The 22234-nt window shown below is 45.7% G+C and overlaps 1 protein-coding gene across 1 annotated transcript in view; it reads right to left on the bottom strand.

The window, feature by feature from the left end:
* The window catches only part of STAB2 (stabilin 2), a 164092-nt gene that overhangs the window by 32443 nt on the left and 109415 nt on the right, over nucleotides 1-22234 (bottom strand). The window contains exons 40-53 of the mRNA XM_065921136.1: nucleotides 21511-21556; nucleotides 20564-20640; nucleotides 17200-17325; nucleotides 16534-16607; nucleotides 15431-15502; nucleotides 13480-13599; nucleotides 11224-11271; nucleotides 10203-10286; nucleotides 9556-9702; nucleotides 8172-8312; nucleotides 6720-6779; nucleotides 5235-5411; nucleotides 3562-3651; nucleotides 889-1035 (exon numbers count right to left, since the gene is read on the bottom strand). Of these exons, the coding sequence (XP_065777208.1) occupies nucleotides 889-1035; nucleotides 3562-3651; nucleotides 5235-5411; nucleotides 6720-6779; nucleotides 8172-8312; nucleotides 9556-9702; nucleotides 10203-10286; nucleotides 11224-11271; nucleotides 13480-13599; nucleotides 15431-15502; nucleotides 16534-16607; nucleotides 17200-17325; nucleotides 20564-20640; nucleotides 21511-21556 (1409 nt within the window). The remainder of the gene's footprint in view (nucleotides 1-888; nucleotides 1036-3561; nucleotides 3652-5234; nucleotides 5412-6719; nucleotides 6780-8171; nucleotides 8313-9555; nucleotides 9703-10202; nucleotides 10287-11223; nucleotides 11272-13479; nucleotides 13600-15430; nucleotides 15503-16533; nucleotides 16608-17199; nucleotides 17326-20563; nucleotides 20641-21510; nucleotides 21557-22234) is intronic.

Genomic DNA, 22234 nt, shown 5'->3' with positions numbered 1-22234 from the left:
AGATGTTTATCGAATGCCTATAAGTCACCTGTGACCAGAAATCAACTGGTCACAGACTTTGCCATTTAAGTCACTTCATCTCTTTGAGACTCAATTTCCAAATTGACATAAGGGAGTTGATGATCACTACTTCTATTATTTGGAGAAGGAAATGGCAACCCACTCCAGTACTCTTGCCTGGAAAATCCCATGGACAGAGGAGCCTGGTAGGCTACAGTCCATGGGGTCTCAAAGAGGCAGACACGACTGAGCGACTTTACTTTTACTTTACTTCTATTATTGGATAGGGGTAAGATGGGCACTGAGCCAAACAGTAGGCTCAAAGGTCATACTCAGTAAACGGTACTGGATGGATGAACGAGTGTGAAATGCACGTGTGCCTCACACAGTGCAGGGCCCGGGACAGGCTCAATCAGTGCTAGTGCATGAGCAAGTGAATGGAAGTATGGGCAGCATATATCAGATGGAACCATATGACATGGCCATTTTTGTAGTCATATTCTGTCAAACATGGCAGTTTCACATGGCTTATTCTGGCAGAGGCTCGAAAACTGCTTGCTGAACGGATAAGTGAATGACTGAGTGGATGAGTGGGTTTGAAAATGATTGGCAGAACAGGGCATCCAGTTGGTCCCCAACAGCTGCTCGCTTCATGGTGAGGGGGTGACTGGGTGGGGGATGAATGAGAATGGGCAAGGTCTGCACAGGACTGAGCAGATGCTTGTTGATGGCGAATCTGAAAAGCCCTGTCCTGTGGCCTCCTGACCCCCTGGTTCCCCTGCTCGCTGGGGACCAGTCCTCTGGGTCTTCACAGCAGGTCCACGCGAGGTCACAAGGGCTGTTTGTTGGCCCAGGGGTCTCTTCTACAGTAGTGTTTTCAGGACTGACCGAGACATCGAAGGTGGTAAAAGTGTCGCAACGGCCCCCCAGGGTGGGGTCAATCAGCAGACAGTCGATACCGTAGGCCACACCCACGTCAAACAAGAGCTCCCGCTGCACAATTCTGCACGTTTGGCTGTTCAGGAAGAGGTCGCCCTGCGAGACAGGGAGAGAGGGTGAACAGTCAGTGGTCCTCAGACTTCTCCGCTTCTCAGGCCATGGAGTGTGGCCAGAACCTACCAGAGGCAGAAAGACCTGATATGTATTGATATCAACGTCTACATCACCAATGCTTAGAATGTATTATATCCAAGTACTGTTCTTTGTGCTTTACCTATGCGAGTTCCTTCAATCCTCACGGCCACCCTAGGATGTGGCTACTGTTGCTGGTGTTCCCACTTACAGATGAGGAAACTGAGGCAGTGAGTTGTTAGGTAGCTCACCAAGGTCACACGATCAGTAAGTGGTGGTGTGGGTATTCATGCCCAGGTTGGCAGCCTCAGCACCCCACTCCTGGCCACTCGGCAATACTGCTCCATCAAAGTACAGATGGTGGTGGTGGGGGTGACAAGGTGGGGCAGATGTGGCCTGACCCTGGTTCACGACAAACCTGGTTGACACGGCCACTTCATGGGTAGTTACCCAGCTTTCTTATCTAATGACAGCACCTAGCAAAACTCTGGTACCACTTCCTTTCCAAAATGTACAGTGACAAGCTTTAACCTTATAATGATAGCAACTTCTTTTTCACATGCAGTAGGCACTGATGCTTTTGAATTGTGGTGCTGGAGAAGATTCTTGAGAATCCCTTGGACTGCAAGGGGATCAAACCAGTCAATCCTAAAGGAAATCAACCCTGAACATTCATTAGAAGGACTGATGCTGAAGCTGAAGCTCTAATACTTTGGCCACATGCAAAGAACCAACTCATTGGAAAATACCCTGATGCTGGGAAAGATTGAGGGCAGGAGAAGGGGGTAACAGAGGATGAGATGGTTGGATGGCATCATTGACACAATTAACATGAGTTTGAGCAAATTCCAGGAAATAGTGAAGGATAGAGGAGCCTAATGTGCTGCAGTCCATGGGATCTCAAAGAGTCACACAACTTATTGACTGAACAACAAGACATTGTCTAAATCATGCTCTAGATACATTGTTTTGTTTAATTCTTGCAACAATCCTTGAGCATCCCTTCCTAAAGTCCACACAGCTAGTAAATTGATGGATATATTCCCCACCCTACCCCCAGCAGGAAGCAAAATGCTTTTAGAAAGTTCTATGAAAAGAAAAAGAAATCTCAGTAGTGTTTGATAGGATGCACACAGTGTGATTCAGTGGAAAGAACACTAGAAAACTGTAGTTGAATCCTCGCACTTTCACTCTTGCACTATATGAGCCAATCCCTAAACTTCACTGAGGTTTAATTGTTTTCACCAGGTGGATAGGATTAATGATTACATTGCATATAAAGTTTAACTAAATGGTACTCTGAATACAAGGTGCTCTAAAAGCCTTATTAGCACTCAGGATGCTGCTGCTGCTAATCAGTCGTGTCCGACTCTGTGCGACCCCATAGACAGCAGCCCACCAGGCTCCTCCGTCCATGGGATTTTCCAGGCAAGAGCACTGGAGTGGGGTGCCATTGCCTTCTCCGGGCACTCAGGATGAACAGCTGACATTCTTCCTTTGATAAGTGCCCAGTTTCTATGGAGATAGTGTAGCTGATCTAAAGAGTATAAGTATATTGAGATAACTTTCCAGAAGTTGGGATGTAAAGATGTTAACACTCTTTGGATTCAGGAACAAATTTAATGCCATTCCAATCCAATCATCAAGAGGGATTCTCGCTTGTCAGAAGATGTAAACAAAATGGTGTCTGAGACTTCTCTGAAGGCTCCTTGAAGGCAACCAACTCAGTTTGGAGGTAAATTGCTTTTTCACTTTCTTCTGCCTGGAAAGTAAATGTGATGGCTGGACCTCCAGCAGTCATGTTGGACCTTGAGGTGACTGTGAGGCTAGAAATACATGCTACAGAGCAGAAAGACAGAAGGAGCTCCCTCAGTGAGCTATCATACTAGCTCAGGATTGGCTACTTGTGTTTTTTTTTTTTTTTAAAGAGAGCTAAACCCTGTCATTTAAGCCACTGTCATTTTCCATTAAATATAAGATACAGCATGTAGCTACTATTATCCCACCAAATCTACTTATCATGTGGAATTACAGGAAGGTAATATTGTCAGGAACTAGCCAAAGAAGGTGAAAATTGCAAATTTTCTCTCTGTTTGCTGATCTAAGTAGATATATCCCAGAGCCGGCTCTGACTGCCAAGACAGGGCTGGAGAGGAGGCTGTAGAGGGGCCAGGAAGGAAGGGAAAGGAATGACAGTGTTCTTTCTTGTTTCAGGGAAGTGTCTCACACTGGAAAATAAATCTTCTGAAAAATCAACCAGAAGCCACTTTCTACAAGTGTAAGGGGGGCTCCCTGACACCTGGTGAGGGCTTGGGCTGGCCAGGATTTATCAGGGTTTTCATATTCACTTATTCAGGGGATACAGTCATGAAAGCAGTGAAAGAAAGAACTTGCTGCCAATGTGGGAAAAAATGAAATATCTCCTGGAAGTGGCAATGGTTGGGGCATGCATTCTCTGCCCCGGCCCCTGCTCTGGGTGACAATACTCACGATGTCACTGCCAGCTCCACACTTCACACTCAGCTCAGAACCTTGCAGGGTCTTCCAGGTAGCAGATTTGGGGAGATCCACTGCCAAGACCTGTAGGAGTGATGGGATCACATTAATACCCTGAATCTGGGTTGAAGAAGGAGCTTTGCTAACAAACCAAATTTAGATACAAGTTTTTTCTGAGTTCTAATAACTCCAGCTTCAAAATGACAGTAGATAGAATCAAAAGGAAGAATAAGTGTGGATTCTCTAGGAAGTTGGACTTTTTTTCTGTAGGAAAGTCTCCTCCAGCTTGTTTCAGTCACCCTTCCTTCCCCTTCTATGCTCAGGAGTCCATGGAAGACACTGTGTTGCTGCATGAAGCCTGCGGCAGACCAGGGTTAGGGAAATTGCAACAGGGCGCTGTGATGGGTTGAATTGTGACCCCTCAAAAGTTTCACTGAAGTCTAGGTCCCCATTACCTCAGAATGTGACCTTCCTTGGAAATGAGATCATTGCAGATGTAGTTGGTTGAGATGAGGTCACATTAGATAGTGAGACTGTTAGTCACTCAGTCATGTCCGACTCTCTGCGGCCCCATGGACTGTAACCGGCTGGGCTTCTATGTCCCTGGAATTCTCCAGGCAAGAATACTGGAGTGGGTAGCCATTCCCTGCTCCAGGGGATCTTCCTGATCCAGGGATCGAACCCAGATCTCCTGCACTAGAGGCAGATTCTTTAATGTCTGAGCCACCAGGGAAGCCCATACCGGGGTAGAGTGGGCCCTTAACCCAAAAAGGCTGGTGTCATCTTAAGAAGAGAGAAGAGGAGAGTGCCAAGTGAAGACACAGAAACGCACAGGGAGAGGCCAGCCAGCCGTGTGACGACAGAAGCAGAGACTGGAGGGACGCAGCTACAAGCCTGGGATGCCGAGGATGTCTGGACACCCCCAAAAGCCAGGAAGAAAGCAGGGGACAGTCTCTCCCTCAGGAGTTCCAGCAGGAACAACCTTGTCAACACCTTGATCTCAGACTTCCAGTCTCCAGAACTCTGAGGGGACTTATTTCTGTTTCAAGTCACCCAGTTTGCGGTCATTGGTTATGGAAGCCTAGAAAACTAACACAGGTCCTGCAAATTAACCGAAGTAAGGGCAGCAGGCCCTCCTGGATTCGATGCCTCACTCCTGGGGGAAAGCAGGGTCCTGGCGGAGGATTCAGAGGGACAGGGTTTTAGCAAGAGCTGTCATGTTCCTACAAGAGCCTGCTTCCCTAATCGCAGTCGATCGGTACACGCGCCAACAACTGGTCACAGCTGGATGAATCCATCCTTTGCCTGGAAACTCTGGAATTGGGGGAGAAAGAGTCTACCTGGGAGAAACGTGGGAACTATCCTCAAGAGACACTTGGCCTTGGGGACTAGGGAAGGGAGGGAGCTGGTCTGCTGTAGAAGAGGGGAAGGATGCTTTTGACTATTGGCTAAAGTTAGGGGAAATAAAACAATGGCGGGAGAGAAACAGAACCAGATGAGCTATGCTCCTGTGGTCAGCTCCCCACAGCCAGTCAGAGGAGGACACAGCAGGGGCAGGGGATGCTCAGACCTCCCCACACCACGGAGAGTGAGGGGTAAAGACAACTCCTGGATTTGATCACCCCGAGGACAGCCGTGCCATGCCCGTCTGTGTGAAAACAGAGTACCTTGGCGTCCCGGATCACGTGGAACTTCAAGTACTCCTTCAGCTTGTCCTCGTTGCCTTGGTTGAACAGGAAATCCTGTTGTTCACGGGGCAGGGCTTGGAGGGCTCGGTCGCTGGGCCAGAAAAGTGTGACTGGGGTGTGGATGGGGTCTGTGATGACGCTCAGCAAGCCAGAGTCCTGAAACACAAGGAGCTGGTCAGGTGTGCCCCAGAGCCCAGCCAAGAAGCACTAGCTCTGGTACCAAGGGCCAGAGCAAAAGCCAGCCTGTACCCTCTCTGTGCCCGCCAGGGGGCTTCTCAGGCCTCTGGCTGGTGTAAGCGAGATTCAGCCTGAAACTGGAGGCTTTCTTCACACTCCTGTCATTCTGACTCTCATTTTCTTAGAAAGTAAAACAGCAAGGCCAACTCTGGGCTTTGTTAATAGGGAAACACACTTTAGCAAGACCGTTTTTGGCCACTCCTCTTGTCCAAACCGTTTTAATTTCTGGAAGACCCACTTAGCACTTTTCCTGTATTTCCTTTAAAAATGTGAAACCTATACAATATTGAGATATTTGTGTATATTTAGAGGATTTCTAGATCACATAGACTCAAAAAAGAAATTGCAAGGTGACTGGCAAAGAATCATTTTGAGAATCTTCTATAACAGGAGTGCATCATATACATTTTTTCTTGTAGTTTTCCCAACAACCCTATGAAGTAAGCTTTATTATTCCCACTTTTTGAGACCCAGAGAGACTTTTCACTTGCTATAACAGCTTGTGTTCAAGCAGGCCTGATGCCAGGTGTGGGAGCACTAGGTTTGCGGAGTGGGTGGGTGGGCACAGACCCGGGTCTGTCACACCACGGGAGATTCTTACCATGAGCACCTTCCAATCTCCTTTCCTAAAAAGCTCCCCAGAGAGTCCGAGCCCCAGACCCCTTTGGAAATTGCTGGTCTGCAGAGAGGTTTGTAGTCTGTGCTATGGGGACCCCAGGGCTCTTAGAGACCTCCTGGGACTGCTGGGGTAGGTGGTGGAGGGGAGGTCGTGGAAGAACCTGATTATTCTCTGAAATCTTTGAACAAGACGTTTCTCTACACAATGCGTGGGACTTGTCTCTGAAGTCAGAAAAATATGGTTTGAAATATAATTTCTGCCTGCCTAACGGGCGGAGATTTCCCATCTTTGCCTCTCAGCTTCCCCATCTCAGTAAAGGGGGTGATCATTCCAGACATGAAGCCCCTGTGTTAGGAATGGGCACATCCTAATTCCTTTCCCTCAGTCTAGCCTCAAACACTTTAACTTCTAACTCAGCTAGGAAACATTTGGGGGATGGAGTGGCAGAGTATGACTTTGCTCTCCAGAACATTACACTTCCTTAAAACCCCACAATAGCTGGCTAGTGCCGCAAACAAAAACTACATAATAAACAAACAACTCTCCACAAACCAAACCTCTTTAGGCAGGTCACATCCCCCGAGGCAACTTTTCTCCTAGGCTTTTACCTGAATCAAGTTGATAAATTTGCCGTAGCCGTGGTTCATGGCCACTGTCGTAAGATTTTGCTGCAAAGATAGTAAGAATGGGAATGAAACTTATTCCTACAGTTCACAAAGCACTTTAACAAAAGCTCAAATGAATAAAATGAGGGGAAGATAACATAGGAGGCTCTGTAGGTTGTACGCCTGCCTTTCTGTATCCCAGGGGCTGGATGGCTAAGCATTACATTTTCCCAGACTGCCCCGCAGCTAGAGTCCCACGTGTGACATGGGATCCCCCAAGCAGAAATGCTTGTGCAAAACTTATAGGTAGAAAGACACGACATGAGGAGGTGGTGGCTGCTAGCAGGGATATGAGATCTTCTGATGGCCACAGGGCTGGAGGCATCTGGTGTGCAGGCTCTTGCGTCCTAGCGATGGGGCTGGAGACAGAGGGCACAGGCAGAGCTGGTTCCAACAGCCCTGTGGGGGAGTCAGGGGTCCTCCCCTCACAAGTGTCCCCGGCTGCTTTGTCCCCAGCTGTGTAGTGTCTGAATTACGCTCTCTTGCGTTCCAAGAGATTTGGTGATATATTTAACTTCTTTAGAAACTCCTTTTAATTTAAATGAGATACAGTGGATTTGGCTGTCTGCAATGAAGAACCCAACACGAATAAGTTGAAAAAGTTGAAAGTGTCTTTTCTGTCCATTGAGAAAATGTTTTACTCCTGGTTTAGTTTTAATGATATCTGTCCGTCTGTCTATCAACCTACATGCCTACCTACCTGTGGACCATCTATTTAGCTATCATCTCTTTCATCATCATTATCATCCATCTATGTAATTTCTCCATCTTCCATATCCATGCACACCCTCCCCTTGTGGAAACTAGAGAGTAATATAAAAAATCCAGTCAACTATTTAAAGTAGACTTTCACCTATTTACTCCTTACTAGGAATAGTATTTCTTATGGGCTTCTCAGGTGACTCTACTGGTAAAGAACCTGCCTGCCAATGCTGGAGACATAAGAGACTCAGGCTCGATCCCTGGGTCGGGAAGATCCCCTGGAGGAGGGCATGGCAACCCACTCCAGAATTCTTGCCTGGAGAGTCCCATGGACAGAGGAGCCTGGCAGGCTATAGTCCAGGGGGTCGCAAAGACTTGGATGCGACTGAAGGAACTTAGCATGCAGGCAAGAACAGTATTTATGAGGTTTTGTTTTTGGGGGGTAGCGTGCCATGTGGCTTGTGGGATCTTATTTCTCTGACTAGGGACTGAAACCAGCATCTCCTGCTGTGAAAGTGTGGAGTCTTAACTACTAAACCGCCAGGGAAGCGCCAATGAGGTTTTTAATAGTAACTTGAGACCGAAGCAGCAAAATTTAACTGTCTTGAACAATGCTTCAAAAGCAGAATTGAGAGAATAAATTATATCTTGTGAGTCACTCCATGCTGAGAGTCTGACAGTGAGTTCACCCACCAGAATCATTCCAGAGGCATCTTTAGGGGTGATAAGCAAGTTTTGGGGAGACAGCAGTTTGTCTATGACGTGGATGATTCCGTTTGTACAGATGATATCACTGGATATGATCCTGGCTTTATTATTTATCAACACCGTGTCCTGAAATCAACCAGAAAAGAAAAAAGAGGAAATGAGTACAAAGAGAAATAGACACAAAATCACATCTTCCAAAATATTCTGTGAACATATTAAATCATCATGAGGTGAAAGTTCAAATAGAGCTGTGGGCGAAATGTGAAGATCCAAATTACTTAAGCATATGTCTAATTATGATTATTAAAAAATCTGAGTCAAGAATGTAATTTTCACCTGGAGAAGTTAATAGCAATAATCTCCAATACTTTGGCCACCTGATGTGAAGAGCCAACTCATTGGAAAAGACCCTGATGCTGCGAAAGATGGTGGGCAAGAAGAGAAGTGGGCGACAGGGAGTGAGATGGTTGGATGGCATCACCGACTCAATGGACATGAGTCTGAGCAAACTCTGGGAGATAGTGAAGGACAGGGAAGCCTGGCGTGCTGCAATCCATGGGGTTGCAAAGAGTCAGACACAATTTAGCGACTGAACAATTAACCAAAGCAAGTATTTCACTGCGATTCTGCAGGATGAAATAATAAGCTGATCAAAACCGGCTTCTCTTTCACATGTCTTCTCTAGCAGCCCCCCTTCTGACCCCACCACATAATTTTCCCCTCTGTCATGAATTCCATAGCCACCATGTGTTTCTTTTTGTGGTGAGGGAAGGCATCAGCATGGTCAAGGCTTTGAACAAAAGCTTTCATCCCTCCCCAGCTTCTGCTGAAAGCAGTTCTCTTGCCCACCTGAGGCTGCCTTGCCTCTGAGCTTCAATTCCAGCTCTAATATTAGTATTTACTTGCTGTGTGACCTTGGAAAAGTTGCTTAACCTGAGTTCAGTTTCCTAATTTTTTAATTGAGGAAAATAATAATATCTACATTATGGGATTCTGAGGATTAAATCAGTTAGTACACATCCCCAGTGGCTTAGCGATAAAGAATCCGCCTGCAAGGCAGGAGACACAGGTTTGATTCTTGGGTGGGAGGATCCCCTGGAGGAGGGCATGGCAAGCCATTCCAGTATTGCTGCCTGGAAAATCTCACGGACAGAGGAGTCTGGCAGGTTACAATCCATGTGTCTCAAAGAGTCGGACATGACTGAAGTGACTTAGCACACACACGTTGGATACTGAGGATAGTAGCTGGCATACAGCAGTCATTGCCACATGCGTTAGTTGTTGTTATTATTACTCTTACTATGCTAAGGAAGAGGAAAGAGAGAGGGCCCAAGGAAAATGAGCACCTTCCTGAAGTGGCTTCTCCTACCTGAGACACGGAGATGACAAGTGACTCCCCTTGGAGAGAAGTAGCATTTGGGGTCAATTTCAAGTTTTCCAGAAGCAGCTGGTGGCAGGTGATTACGTGATACCGAAGAATCTGGGGCATCAGGCCCCCTTTGTCCCAGTCCTTAATCTGCAATAGATCCAAGGGTTCCAGCCAGAGCTAGGAGCCCTCTGGTTGGAAACATTCAATAAATGCTTGCTACATTATTATATATTAATGGATAATCCAGCATGAAGAGTCCAAGTGAATGTTAGACAGTAAAGGCTCTGATAAATTCTGTAAGAAAAGAACCTATTTATATCCCATTAATGTAGCATTTCTTTCTTTTTTTTTTGGAGGGGTGTCTATCAGGGTTTAAATTGTTTAAGAATGGTTGGTCTTTCCCAACCTCCTACCCTATTTAGGAGTGTCCTCTAGAAGTCTCTGGTAGTGGTGACCCCAAATCCACTTGAATGCTTCTCCTGATGGGGGTTCCCACACTGACAGGCAACCCCTTTCATTGCTGGTCACCACCAGCTGATTCTAAATCTGTTTAGAAATGTCTTTCGTGTTGGTTCCAGGGTGATGCCCAAAGATGGTGTTCCAGTCCCAAAGCTCTTCCACCTACCTGCCTCTAGCTTCATGCTTACCTGGGGTTCCTCGTCAAAGGCTGCAGATAAAGGTGCCAGGACGGTGAAGGGGCCAGGGCCAACCAGGTCTCGGACAGAATGTTCCTGTGGGGAAGACAGGCGGGGCCACACGCCATGTATCGGGTTGGCCCAAAAGTTCATTCAAGTTTTTCTGTGCCATCATATGGGAAAACCCAAACGAACTCTTTGGCCAACCCAATACCTAACATAAGTAAAGGCAGGGGCTCAGACAAATAACAGAGAGAGAGTACACGATGGCAGAGGGGAGAGAAAAACCGAATGGGGAGACTCGTGTTTTCTTTAGCCTTAGATTCAGAATCACCCACTTCCTTAGACATGGAAATAATGTTCATTTTTATCTGGTTATAGAATGACATACATCAACTGGCATGAAAGATTTGAAAATATAGTATAAAAAAGAAAGTAACTACCCATAATCCTACCACCTAGAATGATCTCTGTTATTTCCAGATAACTTTTTGCCAGTGTGTCTCTTTCACACACTAAATGTTTTCTATGGTTGAGATAAGAATGCAAATGTAAGTAATATGACAATTTACTCAACTGTTCTGTGTTCTTGCCAAGGCTAAGGATCTATGGTTATTTATATTTTCTTCTAGATTTTACTCTTCTAGATTTTTATTCTTTTTCTTCAATATCTCTGGACTGTATTCTGATATATGAGATGCAGAAAGATTGAACTTAATATTTTCACCCGAAGAGTTAGCTGATTGCCCCAGTAATACTTCTTGTCTCAACAGGTTGGATGGCAGATTTTTCATAAAATACATTCTCATGTGTGCAACAGGTAAGGGCAACCTTTATTCCACTCGTATATTGCCCACCTGGGGCCTGAGAAGTTCACAGGTGACCAACACAGAGGGTACTGCAGAAATGTAGGTTCCAGGACTGTCTTCTATCTTTACCTACTCCAGAGGTTACAGATTTATCTCATATCTTTAACCCACATCAGGTGTTTGAGACCCAATTCTTCTAGTTAGACATACATACACATTCTTACCAGCAACTGGAAGTAAAACTGAGATGTTTTTGGATTCTTGGGAAGCTCCTGGAAACAAACACAAAAAGGTTCACTTAATGTCTGTGAATTAAACACAAGAACAATATAGGGTTATCACAGGGCAATTTCTCCAAGATTGAGACCATCTACCATCTTTTTAGGGCTTAACAGGTGGCTCAGTGGTAAAGACTTTGCCTGCTAATACAGGATGTGGGTTCGGGCAGATACCCTAGAGAAGGAAATGGCAACCTACTTCAGTATTCTTGCCTGGGAAGTCCCATGAACAGAGGAGCCTGCTTATGGGCTACAGTCCATGGGGTCGCAGAGAGTCTGACATAACTGAGTGATTGAGTAGGCACTGACACGGCAGGCCTCTTAAACAAGTCTCATCTGTGGGCTCGCGACTGATGTTCAGAATGACAATGTGGATATACTGTGAGTTCTAAAAGCTTCCCGAAGTCACCATCGGATTTACCAAGGAAAGGTTTAGCCATTTACAGAAGTACCTGAGCTTTAAGAGCATTTTTGAAAGTTCAAGTATTAAAAAAATCTGTCATAGGTTTATGGCAGATTTATTTTCTCTACTAACAAGAATATTTAAATCAGCCAGAATACTCTGGTCCCTCTTTAAACCAAATAACAGGATGTTCACTTTATAACAGGTAGAAATCTACAGCTATCACATCCAAGCATCTGTCCACCAAGTACAGATCTTGGGTGTGTTCACACACACACACACACACACCAACAACAGCCTACATCATGGCCATGATTTTGAGTTCTGTGTACTCTCTGTCTGCTACACATGTTGTCTCATTGAAATCTTATAATAACTTGCTGGGAATGCTACCATTATTATTTTCTTTTAAAGGTTAGAAAACAGATACACAAAGAGGTGATATAATCTGCCTAAAGTCACATTACCATAATAACTGGCTGAGCTGAATTCATACCCAGGCGTTTTCTGATTTGAGAACTGTTAATCTGCATCACTGCGTGCCAGATCAAGTGAATTCTCATGGGAAAATAAAATTTACATGTTTTATAGTTTTGTTTGTTTGTTTTACATTTTGGCCATGCTGTGTGGACATGGAACATGTAGAACTGGGCATGGAACAACAGACTGGTTTCAAATCGGGAGAGGAGTACGTCAAGGCTGTATATTGTTACCCTGCCTATTTAACTTATATGCAGAGTACATCATGAGAAACGTTGGGCTGGAGGAAGAACAAGTCGGAATCAAGATTGCTGGGAGTAATATCAATAACCTCAGATATGCAGATGACACCACCCTTATGGCAGAAAGCAAAGAAGTAAAGAGCCTCTTGATGAAAGTGAAAGAGGAGAGTGAAAAGTTGGCTTATAACTCAACATTAAGTAAACTAAGATCATGGCATCTGGTCCCATCACTTCATGGCAAATAGATGGGGAAACAATGGAAACAGTGAGAGACTTTATTTTTGGGGGCTCCAAAATCACTGCAGATGGTGACTGCAGCCATGAAATTAAAAGAGGTTTGCTCCTTGGAAGAAAAGTTCTGACCAACCTAGATAGCATATTAAAAAACAGAGACATTACTTTGCCAACAAAGGTCCATCTAGTCAAAGCTATGATTTTTCCAGTAGTCATATATGGATGTGAGAGTTGGACTATAAGGAAAGCTGAGCACCAAAGAATTGATGCTTTTGAACTGTGGTGTTGAAGAAGACTGTTGAGCGTCTCTTGGACTGCAGGGAGATCCAACCAGTCCATCCTAAAGGAAATCAGTCCTGAATATTTATTGAAAGGACTGATGATGAAACTCCAATACTTTGGCCACCTGATGCAAAGAACTAACTCACTGGAACAGACCCTGATGCTGGGAAAGATTGAAGGCAGGAGGAGAAGGGGATGACAGAGGATGAGATGGTTAGATGGCATCACTGACTCAATGGACATGAGTTTGAGTAAACTCCAGGAGTTGGTGATGGACAGGGAGGCCTGGCGTGCTGTGGTTCATGGGGTTGCAAAGAGTCAGACATGACTGAGTGACTGGACTGAACTGTGTGGCATGTGGGGTCTTAGTCCTCAGACCAGGGATCAAACCCTGTGATGGAAGTGCAAAGTCTTAGCCACTGAACCTCCAGGTCCCTCCAGGGACCTCCCTCACATTTCAGTTTTATATGGAACAAAACTCTTGCACCCTTCTCAATGCCTTAGATTCTTCACACAAGGGGGAAAGTGGAATTCACTTTACAGAAACATGCCTTGCGTTACCTGATGTATGTTGCCACGGCAGGTAAATCCATCCCCAACGTAGTTTGGTTTGCAAGTACAAGTCCTTTCATCTTGTCCAGTGTGGTTGCAGATAGCAAATTCACTGCAGCCGCCATTATTCTGGTAAAATTTCCAAGGAGTGGGGGATAGGAATCAGACCAGTTAGCTTGCCAGACTTGCCAATGCTCACAAAGCAATTCTGCATTGACATTCACTTTTTGTCTTACTCTCTGACTGGTTTCTTTTGAACTGTAGTGTTGGAGAAGACTCAGAGTCCCTTGGATAGCAAGGAGATCAAACCAATCAATCCTAAGGGAAATCAGTCCTGAATATTCATTGGGAGGACTGATGTTGAAGCTCCAATAGTTTGGCTACCTGATGCGAGGAACTGACTCACTGGAAAAGAGACCCTGATGCTGCGAAAGATTGAAGGCAGGAGGAGAAGGGGACAACAGAGGGTGAGATGGTTGGATGGCATCACTGACTCAACGGGCATGAGTTTGAGTAAGCTCTGGGAGTTGATGATGGACAGGGAAGCCTGGCGTACTGCAGTCCATGGGGTCGCAAAGAGTTGGACATGACTGAGTGACTGAACTGAACTGACTGGTTTGCATTATTTACCCTTTTCCTGAATTTGTGTTCCATCTCCCTAAAGTTGTGAGTCATCCTACTCACCCAGCCTTACACAGGCATACCTCATTTTACTGAACTTCACAGGCACTGTGATTTTTTACAGATTGGAGGTTTGTGATGACTTTGTGTTGTTGGAGAATGGTTAGCAATGTTTGGTAATGAAGTGTTTTTTTAATTAAGGTATGTATTGGGTTTGCCAAAAAGTTTGTTTGGGCTTTTCCACAAGATGTCACAAGTGAAGCCAAATGAACTTTTTGGGTAACCCAATACATTATTTATTTATTTAACTCTTAATGTCTTCTTTTTAAAATTGAAGTATGGTTGGCTTACATACATTGTATTTTTTAGACATAATGATATTGCATACTTAACAGATTTCAGTATAGTGATGTATTGGGACGCCAAAAATTCTTGTGACTTGCTTTATTGTAATAGTCACTATATTTTGGTGGTCTGGAACCAAAGCCATAATGTCTCTGAGGTATGCCCATATCTCAAGATGGCAAGTCCATCCCAGCAGATCTCCAGCCCTGAATAGATCAGTGCAGAGTTGCCAAATGGGAAGTTTCTCAGCACCTGAGAGTTAACTAGAAAGGCATCAATCTTGTTTGACACTTCTCAGCTGAAGGCTAAACTCTAATCCATCATAGCAAAGTAATAGTCACCAGCCAGAAGGCAGTTGGTGTGAAACAGACAGACCATCACGGGGGACAGTAGGGACCTCGCCTGCAGAGAAAGGGCTTTAATAATGGAGCATCTGTGCTGTTTTCATGCTTGCAGGAGGCTCTCAGGTGGGCAGAGACATGGATGAGGAGGGAAGGTGTATGAACTGGGTCTCTGCTGGGGATCAGAGCCTCGTGGAGGAACAAGCATGAGAAGTGGTCAAGGGTGTGGCCTGTGAGTCAGACAGACACAGGCTCAAGTTCTGACTCTGCCATGTGCTCGCTCTGTAGCTAGGGCCAGAGACCCCCTCCTCCTCCTGCTCTGGGGTGGGTTGAATTATGTCCCCCCAAACCTATGTCCACATCCTAAGCCCTGTTCTCTGTGAATGGGACTATATTTAGAAAAAGAGTCTCTGCAGATGCAACGAAGGATCTCGGAGACGGGATGTCCTAGATGAACCAGGGGGTCTTAAGTCCACTAGTGTCCTCACTGGAAGAGACCCAGACACAGAGGTGAGGACACATGAAGACGGAGGCAGAGACTGCAGTGTCTCCAACACTGCAACTGGGACACGAGGAAGAAATGGCCCAGAAGCAGCTCTGATGGAGGCCACCGCAACACCACACCCTGGATGCAGGGAGGAGGCCGTACTCACGGTCAAGCAGACGTTGATGAGGGTGCAGACCTTCCCATCTCCAGTGTACTTCGGCAAACAGTTACAGACGGCCTGTCCAGGAAGAAGGCAGAATGGGTCATTTCACAGACAGGTCCTGCTGGCTCTCCCTCCATCATCATCCATCCAGTTTCTGATGTACACAGTTTCCTGCTTGCTCACAGTGTGACAGGGACTGGGGGAGGCAGAGTCTGGTTCCTGAGCCTCCAGCTTCCCCACCTGAGTCTTTTCACCCCTCAACCCCTTCCCTCCTTTATGTGGAGTCCTCACAGGCTCCCACCTCCCCTAACCTTCTCCCTAGGGAGACAATGCATCGGTCACAGTGCTGGGGAGTATGTGACCGAGAGAGGGCTTAAAACCTTATCTTCTGCTGTTGTACATGTCTTTCAGAGGCTCAAGCCCAAGGACAATGGCAAGATTCTGGGCATCAGAAAGCTGAAGGAAAGGAGAGCACGGCTGGAGACCTTCATGCTTCTGGAGCCGTGTGGCGTTTGCACACGCCCACTTCTTCCCACTGCGCTGGGCTGTGCTTAGTTGCTCAGTCGTGTCCTACTCTTTGTGACCCCATGGACTGTAGCCCATCAGGCTCCTCTTGTCCATGGGGATTCTCTAGGCACGAATACTGGAGTGGGCTGCCCAGCCCTCCTTCAGGGGATCTTTCCAACCCAGGGATTGAACCCAGGTCTCCCACATTGCAGGCAGATTCTTTACCTTCTGAGCTACCAGGGAACCCAAGAATACTGGAGTGGGTAGTCTAACCCTTCTCCAGGGGATCTTCCTGACCCAGGAATCGAACTGGGGTCTCCTGCATTGCAGGTGGATTTTTTACCAGCTGAGCTACCAGGGCAGCCCCACTGTGGGAGACACCTTTTCCCCATGAACCCTTTGTTCCCTGCTCCTCCCACCTTCCTCCTCTTTCCAAAACAGCGATCTCCAGGGGGATTGTTTCAGAATTTCCTCTAATGTACTTATTTCATCCTACTGCTCCCCAGAGGTCTGTTCTCAGCCCCTCTCCCTCAGGCCTGGGTCTGTATCTGGAGGAATTTGCTCCTAGGAAGCTGCAGCCCCCAGCGGGCGCCGCTCACCTGGTTGGGTCCCGTCTGTGTGCACTCCGCATGCCTGTGGCAGCCACCGTGGTTCTCCAAGCAGGGGTTGATCTCTTTAAAACAAAAATCCCACACCTGGCATGAGAATCGAGCCTTATTTTTAAGTAAAGGCATCTCGACAGATCCACAGGATGGCTGACCGACCAAGCAGAGCGGGTGTCAAGGCGCAAGTCGGTTTTCTTGGCAACTCTGCGGCTAAAATAACCCAACAGGGAGGGTGCTGGCTGTGGTTTCTCAAAACTGACTCTTTGGGGAGGGGACTGTGCCAGCAGAGGCGTATCTGTCTGCAGGCTTGACTCTGTCCCTCTATTGAATGAATATGAGTGTTTGCAGCCAAGGACTTGAAATCATAGAATTTTGGAGTCTAATTCAGCATGCTATGAATGAAGAGATGTAGGAATTAAAAAAAAAAAAACACATTTGTAATCATCACAGTGTAATTGGCTCAGAGAAGAATCATCAGTAGATGCTCAATTTAGGAGGACATTTTGATGGCAAGCAGGATGTCTGCTTGGTGTGAAAGCGTTCCCTAGCCAATTGCTTATAAGCAGCCAAGGGAAAACAAGTGGAGAGATCAGACAGCACCTTGACTGAGGGGTCAAGACTAAAGGCAGTTGGAAGTCGCAGGTGAGAGGTGGTACCCACCTATGCACACGATGCCATCGCCCGTGTAGCCCGCCTTGCACACGCACTCCCGGCTTCCTGGGGTGGTTCTCTTACAGACAGCCTTGGCAGAGCAGCCTCCATTGCTGACCTCACAGGCATTGATTGCTATAGCAGAGAAAGATGACCAAGAGCAGTAGAGGAGGGGGGGGAATTGATGTGTTTTCACTTGAGTCAATGAGAAATAGAAGTTACTTCAAAATGGCAGGCATTGGATTAAACATAGATAATTCAAAAGAACGCAAAGCACTTGATGTCACTGGTGAGTTCTACCAAACATTTAATAAATACTGTAAGAAAGAGGTACTAATATAGGAATACAAGATTGTTTAACATCCCCCAAGTCAATTAACAGAGCACAGCAAGAGAATGAAAGACAAAAACACAATCGTCCCAGTATAAGGAGTGAAGCCTTTTGTCAAAATTCAACATTGTTAATGATAAAAACACTCAGTAGACTAGGAATAGAAGGCAACTTCCTTAACCTGATAAAGAACGTTTTTCACTTATGAAAAACCCACAGCTAAGATCACGCTTAATGATGGCAGACCAAATGCTTTCTCCCATGATTAGGAATAAGGCAAGCAGGTCTGCTTTTACCACTTCCGTTCAACACTGTGTTGAATGAAGGTTCTGCTCAGGCTAATTAAGCAAGAAAGAAATAAAAGGCATTCAGAGTAGAAAAGATGTAAAGGCATTTCTGTTTGCAGATAACATGATGTGCTATGGAAAATCCTGAAGAATCCACTAAAAAGAATTAGAGCGAATCACTGAATTCAACAATGTTGTAGGCCACAGGATCAGCAGTCAAAAATCAATTGTATTTCTACACCATAGCAATGAACAAACAAAATGAAATTAAGAAAACAATTCCACTTACAATAGCATCAAAAGATGGACTCCATTAACAAATTGTAAAACACTCTGAAAACTACAAACATTGTGGAAAGAAATAAAAGATGACCTAAATAATAGAAAGACCTTCCATGTTCATTGATGGAAAGAATTAATATTGTTAAGGTGGCATTACTCCCCATATCTGATCTACAGATTACATGCAATCTGTCAAAATCCCAGTTGACTTCTTTGCATAAATTGACAAGATTATCCTAAAACTCATATGTAAATTCAAAGGGCCCAGAACAGTCAAAACAATCTTTAAGAAAAAAGAGCAAAGTTGGAGGACTCACCCTCCCTAATTTCAAAACTTACTATAAAGCTTCAATAATAAAGACAGGGTGGAACTGGCAGAAGGATCCATATGGAATTAAGAGTCCAGAAATAAACTCAAACATCTGTGGCCAACTGATTTGCCACAAAGGTGCCAATATGTTATTTCCATCACAGGAAGAATCTTTTCAAAAATTGATACTGAGATAATTAGATATCCATATGCGAAAGAATGAATTTGGACCTTACTATATATACAAAAGGGCTTCCCCGATGGCTCAGTGGCAAAGAATACACCTGTCAAGCAGGAGACACGGGTTTGATCCCCAGGTGGGAAAGATCTCCTGGAGGAAGGCATGACAACCTACTCCAGGATTCTTGTCTGGAGAATCCCATGGGCGGAGGAGCCTGGCGGGCTACAGTCCATAGGGTTGCAAAGAGTCGGACAGACTGAAGCAACTGAATACACAGGCATGTATACAAAAATCAATTCAAAGTGGATCAAAGATCTGGAGTCCCAAGGTGTGTGTATGAGTCCTGGCTTGCCCTTCATTCACCATCTGACTTTAGACAAATGACTTAATTAGTATGAATTTTGGGGTAAACCCATACAAGTTTATGCACAGGTTTGGATAATGTATATGGAAGTCTTATAGAAATATTGAGCATTACATTAACTTACAGATGACAAAATGATGCAAAGAGAAGTCAAGCAGCTGTCCCCAGGTAATATACACTATAAGAACATAGATTTAAACCCAGGGAGTCTAACGACAGGACTGTTTATAACAGCTGCCGTTTTGCTATCTCCCCACAAGACAGGGGGCAAGAGAAACATTATAGTTATTTGTCTTTCCACTGTTTTCACTGGTATGTTGAACACATCCTACTTCAGGGAACACCTGAGACAATCCTCAGGGTCAGACGGTCTAGAATGCAAATTGGTGAGGACTTCCCTGGTGATCCAGTGGTTAAGAGCCCACCTGCTTTATAAAGTAAGGGACATGGGTCCAATCCCTGCTCTGGGAAGATTCCATGTGCTGCAGGGCAACTAAGCCCATGTGCCACAAGTACTAAAGCCCATCTGTGCTAGAGCCCGTGCTCTGCAACAAGAGAAGCCACCACAGCAAGAAACCTGTGCACCACAGCTAGAGAGGAGCCTCCCACTCACCACAACTAGAAAAAGCGAATGCAAGCCCAAATTTAATTAATTAATTAAAAAAAGAAAGCAAGCTGGTGCAATCATTGCCTAGCTCCATCGCAATCTGGACTGAAGCCTTTCTGGACACAGTGTCAAGAGGAAATGATGCTGTTTCCATTTTTTTCTAGCACTGAATATGTATTGGTCATCATAAGAGTGTTAGCTCATATTTATCGAGTGCTCTGTGCCAGGAGTGTTCACAGGTAGTAAGTCATGCTGTCATCCAACATTGAGCAAGATTCTCTTATGACCTACAACTTACAGATGACAAAATGACACAAAGAGCAGTCAAGCAACGGTCCTCAGGTAACACAAACAGGAAGAACATGGATCTGAACCCAAGGAGTCTAACATCGGGGCTGTTTTTGACAGCTGTCTCGTTCTGTTGTATATGGAGAGGTCATTTCATCCCAAATCGCTCTGCAAGGGACAGAGTTTTACGAGTACTTTACAAATGAGCTAAGGGTAGTTTAGAGACCTCCCAAGGCCATGTGGGGAGTGGGAAGGAGAACCAGGGCCCAAGCCTCTTTGTGTCCCATTTCAGAGTCCCCATGCCCAGGCCACACCCTTGGTCAGCCAAATCCATGGTTTTTAAAGCTCTCCAGGGGATTCCAGTTATGGCCAAGACTTAGAAGAGAACCAAGGCAGTGGCCCCAGACGTTCCAAAACCAACACATCGCATCCGTGAATAGGAGGTGTCCTGCCCCTGAATGAGACCAGCTACCCTACCACATCCGGTTCCCCATCACTTCTTGGTAGCAGCTGCCCATTTGTTTATTTTTGGCCGCATCACATGGCATGTGGGATCTTAGTTCCCTGACCAGGGATCGAATCCACACCCCCTGCATTGGCAGCATGAAGTCTTAACCACAGGACTACCAGGGAAGTCCTGCAGCTGCCCATTTAGTCTGCAGAAACACAGATCTCTCAATAGTTTGAGTTACCCTCCACCCAGCAAATTCCTTCTCTACTTACCTGTGCAGATGGTCCCATTCCCCTGGAATCCTGCTGCGCATTTGCATAAGGCTGTGCCATTCGGATTGAGACGACAGCTGCCAAGAGAAAGGGCAAGTGGTGTTTGCGGAAAAATGCACAACATTCCGCCTCCCGCCTGGATGGGATTCACAACAAACTTCCCCCTAGAATCCCAGCTCCTGCCCCATGAGGCATTCAGACGTCTCCCCTAAGGCTTGGGAGGAGAGTTGATCCCTAGCACAGCCCTGCCATGGGCGGCGGGGTGGTCAGTCACTTTTCAGGCAGACAACAGAGTGTGTATATGGAGGCATTGGTCCAAGGATACGGAGGGCAGCTGCCCATCTTCAGAGAGCATCCTATGCGCTCGAACCGATACTTCACACACTACTTCACATAACCTGCACAATATCCGGTAGCCCTAACAGGTAGGTCAATCATTCTTCCCATGTTACACATGAGAAGACCAAGGCTTAGAGGCATTAAATAAGTGGCTCAAGGTCATATAATCAACAGAAACGACAGAGGCTGATTCAAGTCTAACTCCAGCTTCTGGACTCCTAATGAATTAACCCATTAAGCTCCTCTGGGTGTTATGAATATGAAGTTCACTTGTGAAGACGGAAGGCTCGGCTGTGAATTGCAAGTAAGGTTTGATGAATCTGAGGCCCAACAAGCTCCCTCTGCTTCTGTGAAAGGGTCCCTGCGGCTTGAATGGGGGTAACAACTAGCACTCTGCCAGTGTGCCAGGTAGCTCGGGGGCAGCTTGTTCAAAAGGCTGGATCTGGCAAAATGATGGTGGCCTCATTTTAGTTTTGTAGTTAAATATATCATAAATCCTCAGAAATGGCCTCAGGAAGCTGCTTCCCTAAAGATGGGGTCTGGTGGGCACACACTATTAGGAAAAATCCCCTCTGCATCGCTCCCAGAGGTGGCCAGAGGGCACCTACTTGGCGCTGGTGTGGCAGGTCCCGTTGCAGTTGTCTTTTGTGATCTCTGAAAAAAGAGAACCAAATGCTGTCAGCCTTTCTTTAATAAATCTCATTTAGGAATAATCTTTTAGTACTTAGTGGTAGGAAATGATTTAGTTCCTCACAAGTTAACTGGTACACATCATGGGAACTATGTGACCACGTAAATTCTCTTTTACCTTGGTTTCTAGGAAGCTCAGAGACAAATCTGGTCAAACACACCAATGGAGTGTCTCCTGTGTGCCAGGTCCGTGCTAGGTGGTAAGGCTGCACACTACTCCCTGGGGCTTAATTTCCTATTTTATTGGGTTGGCCACAGAGTTCATGTGGGTTTTAGTAAGAGCTTATGGAGGGCCCCACATGAATTTTTTGGCCAACCCAATATATTTATACTTTCTATGTTCCTTATTCTTTTTTTTCCCCATCATTTAGCTACAGAGAGATATAAAGAAGCACATTTTATTGTTTAGTCACTAAGATGTGTCCTATTCTTTGTGAACCCATGACTGTAGCTCCCCAGGCTCCTCAATCTATGGGATTTCCCAGGCAAGAATACTGGGGTGGGTTGCCACTTCCTTCTCTAGGGGATCATCCCAACCCAGGGATCAAATCCATAACCCCGGTCACCACTGGGAAGTGGATTCTTTACTGCTGGGCCAGGGAAGCCCAAATAAGCAAACACCTAATTAAGTTACTGTTGTTG

The sequence above is a fragment of the Muntiacus reevesi genome, chromosome 1 (assembly GCF_963930625.1).
Source record: "Muntiacus reevesi chromosome 1, mMunRee1.1, whole genome shotgun sequence".
Taxonomy (NCBI): domain Eukaryota; kingdom Metazoa; phylum Chordata; class Mammalia; order Artiodactyla; family Cervidae; genus Muntiacus; species Muntiacus reevesi.
Note: the sequence above shows the minus strand (reverse complement) of the source record. Positions and strands in the feature narration are given on the sequence as shown.